General features: G+C 51.8%; 2 protein-coding genes across 2 annotated transcripts; both read left to right on the top strand.

Moving 5' to 3' along the window:
• The first annotated feature begins 1,206 nt into the window (after window positions 1–1,206).
• Window positions 1,207–6,153, top strand: LOC100683783 (double homeobox protein 4C-like). Its single transcript, XM_038562426.1, has 4 exons — window positions 1,207–4,304; window positions 5,047–5,201; window positions 5,582–5,755; window positions 5,974–6,153. The coding sequence occupies exons 1-4, from the start codon at window positions 4,280–4,282 to the stop codon at window positions 6,151–6,153; spliced, it is 534 nt and encodes a 177-aa protein (XP_038418354.1). The 5' UTR covers window positions 1,207–4,279.
• A 443-nt stretch (window positions 6,154–6,596) lies between these two features.
• Window positions 6,597–9,664, top strand: LOC100683783 (double homeobox protein 4C-like). The gene is made up of 2 exons (XM_038562392.1): window positions 6,597–6,776; window positions 8,131–9,664. The coding sequence occupies exons 1-2, from the start codon at window positions 6,726–6,728 to the stop codon at window positions 9,016–9,018; spliced, it is 939 nt and encodes a 312-aa protein (XP_038418320.1). The 5' UTR covers window positions 6,597–6,725; the 3' UTR covers window positions 9,019–9,664.
• The last annotated feature ends 6,287 nt before the right edge of the window (window positions 9,665–15,951 follow it).

Genomic DNA, 15,951 nt, shown 5'->3' with positions numbered 1-15,951 from the left:
TGTCATGAATAAATAATAAAATAAATTCTTAAAAATAACATTCATATCACAGTAGACTCAGAAGATGAAGAGAGAGAAAAGGGGGCACAAGTTTTATTTGAACAAATTATATAAACTTCTCTAATGTGAGGAAGGACACAGACAATGAAACCAAGAACACAGAGAACTCCCACTAAATTAAAAAAATAAGAGCCGACATCACCAAGGCACATCAGAGTCAAAATCACAGAATACATAGACGAGGAAAGAATCCTGAAAGCGGCGGGGCAGCAAGACTCCTTCACCTACAAGAAGACAAATCCAGTTCACAGCAGATCTGTCCACACAAACTTGGCAGGCCAGAAAGTTCTGGAAGGAAATATTCATGTACTGAATGGGAAAAGTATGCACAGCTGCACATTCGTTATACAACAATGCTGGCATTCAGGATAGAAGGAGAGATTGAGAATTTCCCAGAGAGACGACAAATAAAGGAGTACACCACCACTTAAACCAGTCCGGCAAGGAATTTTTAAGGGGGAGTCTTTAAGTGGGGAGGAAAAATGCCAAAAGAAACAAAGACTAGAAAGGACCAGAGAACATCACCAGAAACACCAACACTACTGGTCACACCAAGGCACTCAATTCATATGTTTCAATAGTCACTCAGAATGTACATGAACTAAAGGCCCCAATTAAAAGATCTAAGGTACCAGAGTGGATTAAAACACAAGATCCGGAATGTCTGGGTGGTTCAGAGATTGAGTGTCTGCCCTCAGATCAGGGCATGATGCCATGGTGAGGATTTAAGTCCCACATCGGGTTCTTTGTGTGCAGCCTGCTTCTCCCTCTGCCTATATCTCTGCCTCACTCTGTCTCTGTCTCTGTCTCTCTCTCTCTCTCAGTCTCTGGCTCTCCCCCTCTCTCTCATGAATAAATAAATAAATAAAATCTTTAAAAAAAACCAATCCATCGATATGATGTCTACATACCCTAACTTTAGACCTTAGAAAATGGAGGTCCAGGACAGGATGGTTTCCCAGGGCATCTACTGGTCATTTAAAGAAGAATTAATACCTATTCTTCTCAAACATTTCCAAAACATAGAAATTGAAGGAATACTTCCAAACTTGTTCTATGAGGCCGGACTTACGTTGGTCCAAACCAGAGAAAAATGAAAAAAAAAAAAAAAAAAAAACACTAAAAAGGAGAATGACAGACCAATACTCCTAATGAAACATGGATGCGAAAATTCTCAGTAAAATACTAGCAAATCAAATTCAGCAGTATATTAAAAGAATTATTCACCACAATCTGGTGGGATTTATTCGTGGGTTGCGAGGCTGGTTCAATTTTCACAATTCAATAAACATGATACACCATGCTAATAAAAGAAGGGATAAGAACCGTATGATCTGTCAATAGATGGAGAAAAAAACATTTGACAAAATACAGCATTTTTTCTTGAAAACAAAAAACTCTCAGCAAGGTAGGGATAGAAGAGACATACCTCAGCATCATAAAGGCCATATGCCAAATATCTACAATATCATGCTCAGGGGGCAAAAACATTATCCTCTATGTAGGAAGCCAAAAGACATCACCAAAAAAATTGCGAGAAGTAAAAAAACTGCAAGAAATGAAACACGAATTTGAAATACTTGCAGGATATGAAATTAATGTGGAGAAATGTGTTGCATTTCTATGCAACAATAATGAGTCATCAGAAAGAGAAATTGAGGATTCAATCCCCTTCACAAGAGCACCGAAACCAATAAGATACATAAGATTCAGCCTAACCAAAGAGGTGAATGCCCCGTGCTGTGAAAACTATAAAATATTGATGAAAGGAATTGAAGATGACAGACACAAAATGCAAAAACATCTTCCCGTCCTTGAACGGGAAGAACAAATATTGCAAATAAGGTTATACGACTCAAAGCAATCTGCACATTCAATGCAATCGCTATCAACATAGCAACAGCATTTTTCACAGAGCCGGAACAAATAACCCTAAAATGTTTATGGAACCACAAAAGATTGAAAATAGCCAAAGATATGTAGAAAGAGAAAATCAAGGCTGGGGGCACCACAAATTCAGACTTCAAGTTATATTACAGTTTTCTAGTGATCCAAAGAGTATAGTGCGGGCACAAGAAGAAGACACCTAGATCGATAGAGGAGAATGGAAAACCGAAACAAGATGCAAACCTGTAACTCTAGGCTGAATTAATACTTGACAAAGCAGGAAAGAATATCCAATGGTTAAATGACAGTCTCTTCAGCAAATGATGTTGGGAAAACTAGACAGCCACATGCAGGAGAATGGGATGGGAACACTTTCCCACACCATGGATAAAAAAAAATAAATTCAAAAGGGATTGAAGATCTAAATGTGAGACCTGAAACCATAAAAGGTAGAAAAGATAGGCAGTGACACCTTTGACGTGGCCATAGGATCTTCTTTCTAGATATGCCCCTGAGACACAGGAAACAAAAGCAAAAATAAACTGTTGGGACTTCATCAAGATAAAAAGCTCTGCACAGTGAAGGAAACAACCAAAGCTAAGAGGCAACTTACAGAATGAGAAAAGATAATTCTAAAAGACAGGTCCAATAAAGATTTAGTATCCAAAATGTAAATCTCAGCATTCAAAACATGAATTATCCAACTGAAAATGGGCAGAAGACACGAATGGACATTTTCTCTAACATGACATTCCGATGGCCACCAGACACGTGGAAAGACACTCAATGTCACCCATCATCAGGGAAACGCAAATCAAAGCCACAATGAGATATCACCTGACACTTGCCATAATGGCTAAAAGAAACAGCACAGGAGACAACAGGTATTGGTGAGGATGGGGAGAAAGGAGAACCCTCCTACACTACTGGTGGGAAAGCAAACAGATGCAGCCACCGTACAAAAATAGAATGGAGGTTCCTCGGGTTCAAAATAGAACTACCCCAAGACCAGAAATGCACAACTAGGTATTTACCCGAAGGATACAAAAGTACAGATTCGAAGGGGGATATGATTTTCCTCATGTGCTTTGCAGGTGATTGGACCCGTCTTCCCGGGTCTCCCAGGTCACTAAGCCACGCTCTCCTTGGACACCTCATGTCCCTGCGGACATGCGCAGCAGAGGGCGGTCAAGAGCGAGGGGAAGCAGCTGGAGCCTGTCTGACCACAACAGGATGGGCTCGGACGGAGCCCGCACTCTTCTCCCCGGGGTAGGCCTGAGTCCCTATGAGGCTGCGGAGGGCATTGCCTCCGTGGCCCAAGGACGTGGTAACACACGCACTTGCCCCGAATGGTCCTCGTCCACGGGTGCTCTGCGTTCTTTCCTTCAAGGTTGTTGCTCATTCGTGCCCACAGGCAAACCATCGAGGTGCCACCCATCCGCACACGGAGGACTAAGGCTGGCGCCCAAGGTCCCGCTCATGGGCCTCCTATCTAAGGGGTCTGATTTCCGTCTCCTGCCCTGCTGGCCAGTGCGGCTTCACAGGAGCTGCCGGGGAGCCGCCTGGGAGGCGCCTGGTGTCATTGGAAACTGGTTCCCCAGATTCCGAGGCTGCCTCCAGACCAGACTGAGAGGCTGACCAGTCCAGATTGGCGGGCCCAGGGTTCAAAACCCACGGGGACCTCAAAGTATATGTTTGTTTAAAAAAAAATCCATATATATATGAACGTATGCATATAATTTGGAGATATATATACATATGTATCTCGAAATTACAAAGTCATTGCTACAAATACACCTAAAAAGGAAAAGTGGAACACTCCGAATGAAAAATGACCAAAGTGAAAAGAAATAAACCACACGAGTTTAACTGGAACAAGTAAAAAACGAAGGAAAAAAATTAAAATGACTTTCCAGGGAGGTGAAGCAGGAGGCTCGTGCCGGGCGCCCAGAGGTGGGGCCGGAATCCTGAGCCCTTGTACCAGGGCCACGAAGGGGTCCGGGCAGAGACACGGTGCACAGGGCCTCAGGGTGCGTCTCTGTGCCTGAGCTGAGATCCCGAGAGGCCTGTGGGTGCCGGGAAGGGGGCGGGCCCATGCGACGCAGGCCAAGCTCCAACTCTTGCTTCGGGTGGTCCCGAGGCCCCGTCCCGGGAGACCTCCCTGGCCCGCCCAACGTCAGCCCCACTGAGGGCAGAGCCACCCAGGAAGCTGTGGGAAGGCCGAGGGGTGGGCCTTCCTGGGGCGGGGCCACCCAGGCCGTGGTAAGTCCCGCGCTGCCGCATCCAGCCCAGTCGACCTGCCGGCGCCCCGAGAGCGAGCTCCTCCTGCAGCATGGCCTCCAGCAGCACCCCCGGCGGTGAGTGGCCATCGGGGCCCCGCTCCTGCTGGGATGCCCAGGGGCTCTGGCGACTTTCCAGGCTTAAGCACAAGAGGAGTCACCACCCGGATGGCTGGGACGCCCGTGGGAGGGCGGGGCTCCCCTGGGGTCTGGGCAAAGGGGCTGGAGAGAGGGTTGCATAGGGCTGCGGGGGGAGGGAACCCTGGACTGGGCCGAGATTCCCAGCAGGAGCCCCGCTTCTGTAAGGCTGCCGCCTGGACCTCGGGGCGCAGAAATTGGGTCAAGGTGGATCACTTCTTAGACGAGTTGACCACTGTAGAACTTTCACCTCAAGGGACCCACGGTGGGCATGGGTTTTCACATGTTCCCTTGAGGTTTCCTGGTGGACATATGGTCCTCTTTGGTTTTCCCGACGGGCTTTTCACCCCGCCCCACCACCTCTTCAAACCCGACGCCCACCGGGACCCCCACCCAGGGTCTTCTCCATACCTTGGCCTGGAATCACATACCTAGCTCAAGGCTGCCCTTTCCCTAGATCCTTGACAATCACCCATTCCCAAGGGCAGATGCGGAACGGCCTGTGTCCAGTGGAACAACCCCCTCAGGCTTAGGTGGGTCCAGGAGTGGCAAAGGGATGGGTGCCCCTGGATGGGGACGTTTTCGACATCCCAGAAACAGGAGCTCTGAGAGCACATCACCGGTCGATGCTCCTCTGAAAGCATAAAGCCTTCCTCCCGTCGCTGCTCTCTTCCCCACACAGGCCCACTCCCTCGAGCACCCCGACGAAGGAGGCTCGTGTTGACGGCAAGCCAGAAGGGGGCCCTGCAGGCATTCTTCCAGAAGAACCCTTACCCCAGCATCACTGCCAGAGAACACCTGGCCCGAGAGCTGGCCATCTCCGAGTCTAGAATCCAGGTAGGCAGCCCCAGTGCTTTTCTCACGGACTCTGGGGGAGGAAGAGTGCACGCACGTGGGGCTAGGTGTTCGCCCGTCCTTCTGCGTGGTCAGCTGGGGAGCTCAGAACCTACGGCCTGGGGTGTGGGGGGCCTAGGAGACCTTGCCCTTGGAGGTCGTTCCAAGACCTTCACTCAAGGGACGAGGGAACTCTGGGGCCCAAGGTCTGAGGCCCGACGACAGGTCCATGCCCATGGGCTGAGTGTCCCCAGAGATCCTGTGTCCTGACCAATCACTTTCCCCACATGAAACACTGTGAGTCCTCCTACAGGGGTGGGGAGGAGACACATAGAGACGCACGTATGCCTATCCATGACGGCACACCTGTCTTTTCCCTCCAGTGCAGAGGAAGCCTGCGCATGGGTCCATTGGTGAGGAGAAGGACACCCGTTTCCAGTGTCTTCTTGGTCAGTCAAAGTGCCTCAGCTCCCTACAGGGGACTTCAGCAGGAGCTGCATCCTCTGCCCATGCGGATGACCAAAGAAGAAATGACTCTTGTCCCCATGCCGTCTGTTGTAGGTTTCCCTGCATTTCTCGCTCCTCAGGTTAGACCAACGCCTACTTCCTTTACACCAGAGGGCCATGCAAATAGCACGTGCCACTGGAGGCACCAAGCCAGCTCTGGCTTTCTCTGGGTTGTTGGTTGGCCTTGGGGCCTCATGTCCCTGCCACATGTGTGGGGTTTCCTGCCCTCCCGTGTTCCCTGAACGTTGCTTCTTCTCTTGCCCCTTAGGTCTGGTTCCAAAACCAGAGAACGAGACAGCTAAGGCAGAGCCGCCGACTGGACTCCAGAATTCCCCAAGGAGAAGGGCCACCGAATGGAAAGGCACAGCTTCCAGGTGACTCCCCGGCACCCAAGAAGGGTCCCCTCCTGAGCCACTCCTTGACACAGGAACGTGTCTCTGTGTGCTGACCTGGCCGTGGCAAAAGCCTCAGGAAGGGCCCCAAGCTCTGCTCTCAGGCTCTAGCCACCCTTGTGACCCCAGATGGCGACACCCCGCCTGCCATTCCTGGGCAGGCAGCAGGCGGGCTGTTTCTGGGTCAGGAAGTATCTGCATCTTCCTGTCCTGAACCTGCTAGCCAGGACACAGGCCTCTTCTTCCATCAACTCACCATTGTTATTCAAACGCTGGCTCTGGGGCTCGGTCCAGGCTCTGTCTCCTTGGGCTCAGGGAAGGAGAGCCTATGAAGACAGAGAACATGCAGAAAAGCGCTCTCTCTCTCTCTCTCTCTCACACACACACACACACACACACACGCAGTCATATGAATTCAGACACCATCACACACCATCACACACACCCTGACACCCACTTCTGTCTCCACACTGGCTGTGCTATTGGCGTCCAAGCCCTCCTCTCCAACCTTGTTCTCTCTTTAGGTCGAGTCCCGAAGGAAGGCAGGAGAAAACGGACATCCATTTCTGCATCCCAAACCAGTATCCTCCTTCAAGCCTTTGAGGAGGAGCGGTTTCCTGGCATTGGTATGAGGGAAAGCCTGGCCAGAAAAACAGGCCTTCCAGAAGCCAGAATTCAGGTGAGTTTTTACAGCGTGTCACGGGGGTTGTTCCCTGTGGAAGGGAAGGTGGCCCTTACATGGTGCTGGAGAGACGTGGGCTCCTGGGGAGGGGGTACCCGCGGGGTGTGGGGCAGAGGCACCAGGGGCAGAGTGTTGACTAAGCCCGGGAGAACCCGTCCAAAGGAAGAATTTCCAAACTCAATGTTGGTTAGCACACATGCTTGTAGAAATGGTGACCGGACCAAAGTGGGAATATGTCCAAGTTGGCCCCTCTCGAGAGAAGCCGTAGTCTCAGCGGCTTCAAACTCAGCCCGCTTATCCATTGAGTACGCCCCCAAGATGCCATTAGTGTGCGTGGGCTTGCCGTCCTTTGTGTGGAGACCGGTGTGATGCTGCCCTGGGCCTCAGGACCACGGGGCTAAAACGGATCCTGCCCAGGAGCCACAGCTTGTGTGGATAATCTAATCAGCCGGGATTACAGGCCCTAATCCAGGTGAGGGAGAGGATTCGGGGAGCCCAGCTGTGTGCGGCTCTTCTGCCTTAGTTCTGCACACAGCGCTTTACGGGATGGGAGGTGTGAGGCAGCTTTCAGGGAGATATAGGCAGATTCTCTGAAAGACTCTTGGTTGGTGCAAGAGCGTGAGTGAGGAGGCTGCTTCAGGTGGCACGCCTTGGCTTTCCTCTGACGCGTCTTTTCCAGGGTCAGAGGGGAAACTCCAGGAGCTCACCTGAGCTCCTCTTTTCCTCCAGCCAGGACGGGAGGGAGGGCCGATGCAAACGTAGCTGTTCTGGATGTGGAGGGCTGGCTGCCCACGCCTTTCCCTCGGCCCATCACAGATGTGCCTGCAGTCAGACCCCGTAGCCATGAGTCCAAGGCTCTGAGGCAGAGGATGTGGTTTTCCACACGTTCACACCCAAGAGTAGATGGGGACAGAGGTGTTGAGGGCAGCCGGGAGCAGACCTCAGGACGTGGACTATCCTGGGTAAAGTGGGGCAGGCCGTCGGCTGAGTCTCGGTCCCAGGACTCAGGGCACGGCTGATCCCCAGGCCGCAAATGGCAAAGAAGGCGAGGGCAGGGCAGGGAGCGAAGAGCAGCAGAAGCACCTGCCAGGCGAAGTGACACAGGCCCAGTATGCTCCCGGCTAGGTGGCCAAGGTTGCCCAGGGCGTGCACGTGGTATTCGAGGGCCCATGGAAAGGTAGGGACAGCCGTGGCCTGAGGTGCAGCCCCAACCATTCACTGCGTCTTTCCTGGAGAGAGCACAGGGCGGGGTGTGTGTGTGTGGTGGGTGAGGTGGGACAGGGCAGGTCACGGGCAAGCAGACTTGGCATCCCGTCCTCCTGATGGCCACAACCCCTATTCTCTGTCCCAGGTTTGGTTTCAGAACAGAAGAGCTCGGCACCCAGGGCAGAGCCCAAGTGGGCCCGAGAATGCTTTGGCGGCAAACCACAAACCCAGTCCTCGCGGGACGGTCCCATTGGACCAAAGCCACCTGTCAAGGGTCCCCAGGAGCTCTCCAAATCTGGCTCCCTTCGATCCCTTGGGAAGCATGCAGACGCAGGCTGCAGGGACACCTCCTGTCTCCTCCGTGTTTGTTGTCCCTTCAGTTTCTTGTGGGGGCTTTGGGCGCCTGATTCCGGGGGCCAGCCTGGTCACACCAACCTTAGGTGGGCAAGGAGGAATCGCTGCTGCTCCCAGAGTCCTGGGGAGCCGATGCTGCCCAGAACTGACTCCAGGAGGGGGCCTCTCACCAGGTCATGCTGACCTTGGCCTCCCCTCCCCTGGGAGATGCCAGCAGCCGAAAGAGCACCCCAGCAAGGCGCCCCTGCCCTCGCAAGTTGGCCCGCGGCCTCCGCCTGTTGATCCTCCTCAACACTGGGGTCATGCAGGTCCCTCGGGCACCGATCAGGCCACGCCGAGGAGGGGCCAAAGTTCCCAGGCAGTCATGGGCACAGCAGGGTCCCAGGATGGGACAGGGCAGCAGCCCGCCCCCGGGGAGAGCCCCGCTTGGTGGCAACAGCCTCCCCCTCCTGCAGGGCCATGTGTCCCGCTGCCCCCACAGCACCAGCTGTGTGCGGACACCTCCAGTTTCCTACAAGAGCTTTTCTCAGCCGATGAGATGGAAGAAGATGTCCACCCCTTGTGGGTGGGGACTCTGCAGGAGGACGAACCTCCAGGACCCCTGGAAGCACCCCTCAGCGAGGACGATTTTCACGCTCTGCTGGAAATGCTACAGGACTCCTTGTGGCCTCAGGCCTAGGAGCAGGGAGGACCTGTCCTCCCCACGCCCAACCCATGCATTCAGGCATCCAGGGGAACATGGGGCCCTAGCGTGACTCAGAGGAGGGGGAACCCTCAGTTCAGCCAGGGGCCGGACGGAGCCTGAGGCCAGGAGGAGCAGCCATCATGCTCCAGGTCTGGACTGTGTTGCCCAGGGACTCGGATGCATCTAGGCTGTCAGGGTGGGAATGGCCTAAGGGGCAAAGCCTGAGGTCTCCCCCGTCAGCCTCCTGTCCCAGGCTACGGCGGGAATGTCCTGGGGCCTTGGCCTGGCATCTTGCCCAGAGCACTGCCAACTGTCACCAAGTGGCAGCCAGAGGGGTGGCCACAGCCACTCGGGGCGGTCAGTGTGAGACGGTCCCACTGGGGTGCGTTCCAGAACCTCAGCCGCGTGTGTGCCTTTGTGCATGTGCATGTGTTTTCCTTCTGTGGGACCCATCAGCAGGCCCCTGGACCCTCAAGGGTCCCTGGCTATTCAGGAAGCAGCAGACGTTAGCGGTCAGCCTGTCACAGGTCTTCCCTCAGCCGGGTCACCTCTCTTCCCTGCCAAGAGTCACCTGAGGAAACCTCATCCCGGCTGTTCAAGCTCCACGGGGTGACCCATGGCTACAATAAACATCTCTCTGTCTCCCCCGAGCGATTTCGTGGTGTCATTTGTCCCCTGGGCCTTCGGTCCCTTCCTTCCTGCCTGTCTCGCAACATTCTCAATCCTTCCCGTGCCTGTGCCCGAAACGGGCTGCGGAGACACCAAGACGCCCACCTACAGCTCCCAACTTGGCACAGACACACGCACAGGCCTCACTCACCCTCCCCACACACAGCCACCATCACTGGTGGAGGCGCTGCTTGTGTGAGCACTCCTCCAAGGGGTCGCGGGGATGCCCAGGGACACACACTCCACGCACGCGATCTGGCCGTGACGGTGTCAGCTGAGGCCTAATTCACCCCTAACCCCGATCCTCGTGGGCGGGCAGTGAATCTCCCCACTCCTCCCTCATGGTCGCCTCCTCCCTCTATGCTTGTCTCCCTCTATTTCTCTAAATCTCTCTCTCTCTTTCTCTCCTCTGTCTCTCTGTCTCTCACTCTGTCTCTCTCTGTCTCTCTGTCTATCTCTGTCTCCTGACCCCTCTACCTCATTTTCTCTCACAGGTAGACACACACAGAGGTCACACTGTCACGGGAGCTTCCTTTGCAACTTACTGTCTGGTCATTGAACCTCAGGAAAGGAATGTCGGTGGAAAATTTGGAAGAACAGGGGGGTGGGGGCGGTCGGTCCCTTCGGGTTTACTATGCCCCTGACATGTCCCACACGCCTTGGAGATGAGAGCTGACATCCTCATCTGAGGCCTCCGGATCCAACACGTGGGTTTCAGCGTTTGCGAGGAAGCGGAGTTCTGAGAGGTGGCCCTTATACCCCAACCTCTCTGCCTCCCCTAGTCACCTCTGTGCACACATGCGTGTCCACCATTATCTGTATCTGCATTTCCTTTTCTGTGAAATGCTTTAGAGATTTATGGGGGTGCATGGTGAGAGAGAGCGAGCGAGAGAGCTCGCGCACTGGCAGGAGAGAAGCAGGACCCCACTGAGCAGGGAGCCCCACTTGAGGCTCCATCCTGGACCCTGGGATCATGACCTGAGCCCAGGCGGACACCCAAGCGACGGGGCTGCACAGGCACTCGGGATGTCCCTTTCTATGTGCATCTGGCTCCATGGGAGGGATTGTGTGGACCTGTCCATAGGTAGAGCCGATGCTAGACACCCTCCACCCATAGTTTCCATAGACACAGTGGGTGGGTCCGGCTCCTTCCCAGAACAGAATGGGTTGCGACGACGGAATCCATGGTGTCTGGCGAGGGTGGCCTCGGGACAGATGGGGCTTTTGCTAGGTCTAGGGAAACCCCGGGGAAGCACGGCCCCCTTGCTGAGGTGGGAGGACTGCTCTCTCAGTGTGCTGAGGAGAGGTCCCTGGACCCTCGGCCATGGCACGTCTACACCCATGTCGCGGAGGTACAACCGGGGTTGCACTCACACTGGATCTCAAGGGCACACGTCAGCCCTGGAGGCTGTCCCGCCCACCGGTGGCCTGAGCCATCCCTATCCCTGAGCTTTCCAGGGGCCCTGGCATCTGTGCAAACCATAGCCACCACGCTGGGAATGAGCCTGGAGGAGAAGGTGTCCAGGTGGGAGCTGGCAGGATGGCTGAGGGTCGTGGCCTTGGAGGCAGGGACCAAGGGCCTTGAACTGGTAAGGACCACCTCACCCCACTGTCCACCCAAATGGGGATCCTCCAAATGATCCTATGGTTCCAGCCCAGCCTGAGAACTAGGGACCAGGGTCCACGGGGCTGGTAGACATCCTCCAGGGGCTGGAGGGCTGCTCCCGGCCCTGGTGCTAGTCCTCCGCGGGCACTGCCTGGCAACCGACCACCCACAACGTAGGCAGAACAAAGTCCCTGCAAGGGCACTTAGCGACGCCCGTGGCCCTTTGCCGCCATCAGCTCCAATCAGGTTTTGGCCCCTGGAGCTCCCTCGGGGGCGCACCCGCTCCTGAAAGGCTCTGCATTTAGGACACCGCCCGCAGGAAAGTCCGTGGTCCCCTCGGTGGGGGCCCCCCGCCCTCCCATCTCTTGCACTGCAGCCCCAAGCAGACGAGCCCAGCAGGAGACGGACGTCGGAGAGCTGCCCGCTGCCTGCACGGGGTCATCCTTAGGGATCCCAGGAGACGCCTTCCCTCCGTCTCTGCAGACGAGGTGCCCTTGAGCCACAGCCCTGGGGCTCCCGGACCGACACGCAGGCGCCACAGGCACGCACCTGACACACACGGCTCCCGCCCACCGTGACCAGATGCCCATGAACGACCATCCGCCCGGCCATCGGGTCCCTTCAGCACACCTTCCTCCTGGCTGCCCCTTGTCCCCTTGTGCTTCACCTACTGCGGAAGTGGAGGAGACACTCCCGGGCAGCAGGAGCACAGGTCTCCAACAGGGGAGGCCCTATATTTTGGAGTTTTGAAACTCAGTCCCGCATGTGAGATTACATTACAAGAAAAGCTGGGACACAGGCAGGGTGAACGCAGGGTTCTGACACAAACTGCGGAGACAGGGATCCCTGGGTGGCGCAGCGGTTTGGCGCCTGCCTTTGGCCCAGGGCGCGATCCTGGAGACCCGGGATCGAATCCCACGTCGGGCTCCCGGTGCATGGAGCCTGCATCTCCCTCTGCCTGTGTCTCTGCCTCTCTCTCTCTCTCTGTGACTGTCATGAATAAATAAATAAAATCTTAAAAAAAAACAAAAAAGCAAAAAAACCTGCGGAGACAAGAGCGCTTGATGGCTCTTCTGTGAAGGCTGACTGCAGGCTGCGGGGAGGATGTTCAGCTTCAGGGCAGGGAACGCAGGGCCCCCACACTCATCCCACCCATCAGCACTGATCCTCAGGCAGCAGCACAGCGCCACCTGCTGGTGGCCAGAGGCGCTTACACTGAGCCCCGCCTCTGAGACCTGCAGGTGCATCTTCAGTAAGGAAGAGGACACCTGAGAATCAGAGCGATGGGCCCTTCCCCAGAGGACTGCACAGACCACTGGGTCCCACCAAGAGTACTGATCACAGAGGCCGGCAAAGCTTCATTTCTACGGGGAAAGTAGGATCTAGCTCCTTTAATACTTTGTGTTTTCTTAATATTTTTATTTATTTTCTGCAATTCTTTTTTTATTAAGTGCTTAATTTTAATTGTTATGTATATATTAATATTTTTTATATTTTTATTATTTTTATTACTTTCATTGTACTTTAAATTTCTTTTTTAAAAATAAATTTATTTTTATTGGTGTGCAATTTGCCTACATACATAACACCCAGTGCTCATCCCGTAAAGTGCCCCCTCAGTGCCCGCCAACCAGTCACCCCCAACCCCCGCCCTCCTCCCCTTCCACCACCCCTAGTTCGTTTCCCAGAGTTAGGAGTCTTCCATGTTCTGTCTCCCTTTCTTTTTTTTTTTAATTTATTTTTTATTGGTGTTCAATTTACTAACATACAGAATAACCCCCAGTGCCCGTCACCCATTCACTCCCACCCCCCGCCCTCCTCCCCTTCTACCACCCCTAGTTCGTTTCCCAGAGTTAGCAGTCTTTCTCCCTTTCTGATATTCTGACGTTCTGTCTCCCTTTCTGATATTTCCCACACATTTCTTCTCCCTTCCCTTATATTCCTTTTCACTATTATTTATATTCCCCAAATGAATGAGAACATATAATGTTTGTCCTTCTCCGACTGACTTACTTCACTCAGCATAATACCCTCCAGTTCCATCCATGTCGAAGCAAATGGTGGGTATTTGTCCTTTCTAATGGCTGAGGAATATTCCATTGTATACATAGACCACATCTTCTTTATCCATTCATCTTTCGTTGGACACCGAGGCTCCTTCCACAGTTTGGCTATCGTGGCCATTGCTGCTAGAAACATCGGGGTGCAGGTGTCCCGGCGTTTCATTGCATCTGTATCTTTGGGGTAAATCCCCAACAGTGCAATTGCTGGGTCGTAGGGCAGGTCTATTTTTAATTCTTTGATGATCCTCCACACAGTTTTCCAGAGTGGCTGCACCAGTTCACATTCCCACCAACAGTGTAAGAGGGTTCCCTTTTCTCCGCATCCTCTCCAACATTTGTGGTTTCCTGCCTTGTTAATGTTCCCCATTCTCACTGCTGTGAGGTGGTATCTCATTGTGGTTTTGATTTGTATTTCCCTGATGGCAAGTGATGCAGAGCATTTTCTCATGTTCATGTTGGCCATGTCTATGTCTTCCTCTGTGAGATTTCTCTTCATGTCTTTTGCCCTTTTCATGATTGGATTGTTTCTTTGGTGTTGAGTTGAATAAGTTCTTTACAGATCTTGGAAACTAGCCCTTTATCTGATACATCATTTGCAAATATCTTCTCCCATTCTGTAGGTTGTCTTTTAGTTTTGTTGACTGTATCCTTTGCGGGGCCAAGTTCAAAAAGGGTGTTGCCTGTGTTCTCCTCTAGGGTTTTGATGGACTCTTGTCTCACATTTAGATCTTTCATCCATTTTGAGTTTATCTTTGTGTATGGTGCAAGAGAGTGGTCTAGTTTCATTCTTCTGCATGTGGATGTCCAATTTTCCCAGCACCATTATTGAGGAGGCTGTCTTTCTTCCAGTGGATAGTCTCCTCCTTTATCGAATATTAGTTGACCAAAAAGTTGAGGGTCCACTTCTGGGTTCACTATTCTGTTCCATTGATCTATGTGTCTGTTTTTAAATATTTTTTTTTCAATTTTTATTTATTTATGATAGTCACAGAGAGAGAGAGAGAGAGGCAGAGACACAGGCAGAGGGAGAAGCAGCCTCCATGCTCCGGGAGCCCGATGTGGGATTCGATCCTGGGTCTCCAGGATCGCGCCCGGGCCAAAGGCAGGCGCCAAACCGCTGCGCCACCCAGGGATCCCTATGTGTCTGTTTTTGTGCCAGTACCACACTGTCTTGATGACCACAGCTTTGTAGTACAACCTGAAATCTTGCATTGTGATGTCCCCAGATATGGTTTTCTTTTTTAAAATTCCCCTGGCTATTCGGGGTCTTTTCTGATTCCACACAAATCTTAAAATAATTTGTTGTAATTCTCTGAAGAAAGTCCATGGTATTTGGATAGGGATTGCATTAAACGTGTAAATTGCCCTTGGTAACATTGACATTTTCACAATATTAATTCTGCCAATCCATGAGCATGGAATATTTTTCCATCTCTTTGTGTCTTCCTCAATTTCTTTCAGAAGTGTTCTATAGTTTTGAGGGTATAGATCCTTTACCTCTTTGGTTAGGTTTATTCCTAGGTATCTTATGCTTTTGGGTGCAATTGTAAATGGGATTGACTCCTTAATTTCTCTTTCTTCAGTCTCATTGTTAGTGTATAGAAATGCCACTGACTTCTGGGTATTGATTTTGTATCCTGCCATGCTACCAAATTACTGTATGAGTTCTAGCAATCTTGGGGTGGAGTCTTTTGAGTTTTCTCTGTAGAGTGTCATGTCATCGGTGAAGAGGGAGAGTTTGACTTCCTCTTTGCCAATTTGAATGCCTTTATTGTCTTTTTGTTGTCTGATTGCTGAGGCTACGACTTCCAATACTATGTTGAATAGCAGTGGTGAGAGTGGACATCCCTGTCTTGTTCCTGATCTTAGGGGAAAGGCTCCCAGTGCTTCCCCATTGAGAATGATATTTGCTGTGGGTTTTTCGTAGATGGCTTTTAAGATGTTGAGGAATGTTCCCTCTATCCCTACACTCTGAAGAGTTTTGATCAGGAATGGATGCTGTATTTTGTCAAATGCTTTCTCTGCATCTAATGAGAGGATCATATGGTTCTTGGTTTTTCTCTTGCTGATATGATGAATCACATTGATTGTTTTACGGGTGTTGAACCAGCCTTGTGTCCCAGGGATAAATCCTAATTGGTCATGGTGTATAATTTTCTTAATGTGCTGTTGGATCTTATTGGCTAGTATCTTGTTGAGAATTTTTGCATCCATGTTCATCAGGGATATTGGTCTGTAATTCTTCTTTTTGGTGGGGTCTTTGTCTGGTTTTGGAATTAAGGTGATGCTGGCCTCATAGAACGAATTTGGAAGTACTCCATCTCTTTCTATATATCTTCTGTCCCGTTTTCTCTGTCGTCTTCTGGTAGTCCCATTATGCCTATATTACATTTGGCCCATAGTCCTTGGCCATTCTGTTTTATTTTTGTCATTGTTCTATTTGCTTTTAGTTTTGGAGGATTCTCTTGAGGTACCTTATAGCTACAGGATTCCTCAGCTATGTCCAGTGTACTAACAAGCCCATCAAATGCATTCTTCATTTCTGTTACTATGTATTTTTATTTATTTATTTATTTTTTTAATGTTTAT

The sequence above is a fragment of the Canis lupus genome, chromosome 17 (genome assembly GCF_011100685.1).
Source record: "Canis lupus familiaris isolate Mischka breed German Shepherd chromosome 17, alternate assembly UU_Cfam_GSD_1.0, whole genome shotgun sequence".
Classification (NCBI taxonomy): Eukaryota; Metazoa; Chordata; class Mammalia; order Carnivora; family Canidae; genus Canis; species Canis lupus.
Note: the sequence above shows the minus strand (reverse complement) of the source record. Positions and strands in the feature narration are given on the sequence as shown.

What these genes read in the sequence shown, in the direction of transcription:
- LOC100683783 (XM_038562426.1), top strand. Translation starts at nt 4,280, where the DNA reads ATGGCCTCCAGCAGCACCCCCGGCG. An exon ending in CTCCAGCAGCACCCCCGGCG is followed by an intron (nt 4,305 to 5,046) that starts GTGAGTGGCCAT and finishes TTCCCCACACAG; the next exon opens with GCCCACTCCCTCGAGCACCC. An exon ending in TCTCCGAGTCTAGAATCCAG is followed by an intron (nt 5,202 to 5,581) that starts GTAGGCAGCCCC and finishes TTTTCCCTCCAG; the next exon opens with TGCAGAGGAAGCCTGCGCAT.
- LOC100683783 (XM_038562392.1), top strand. Translation starts at nt 6,726, where the DNA reads ATGAGGGAAAGCCTGGCCAGAAAAACAGGCCTTCCAGAAGCCAGAATT. An exon ending in TTCCAGAAGCCAGAATTCAG is followed by an intron (nt 6,777 to 8,130) that starts GTGAGTTTTTAC and finishes TCTCTGTCCCAG; the next exon opens with GTTTGGTTTCAGAACAGAAG.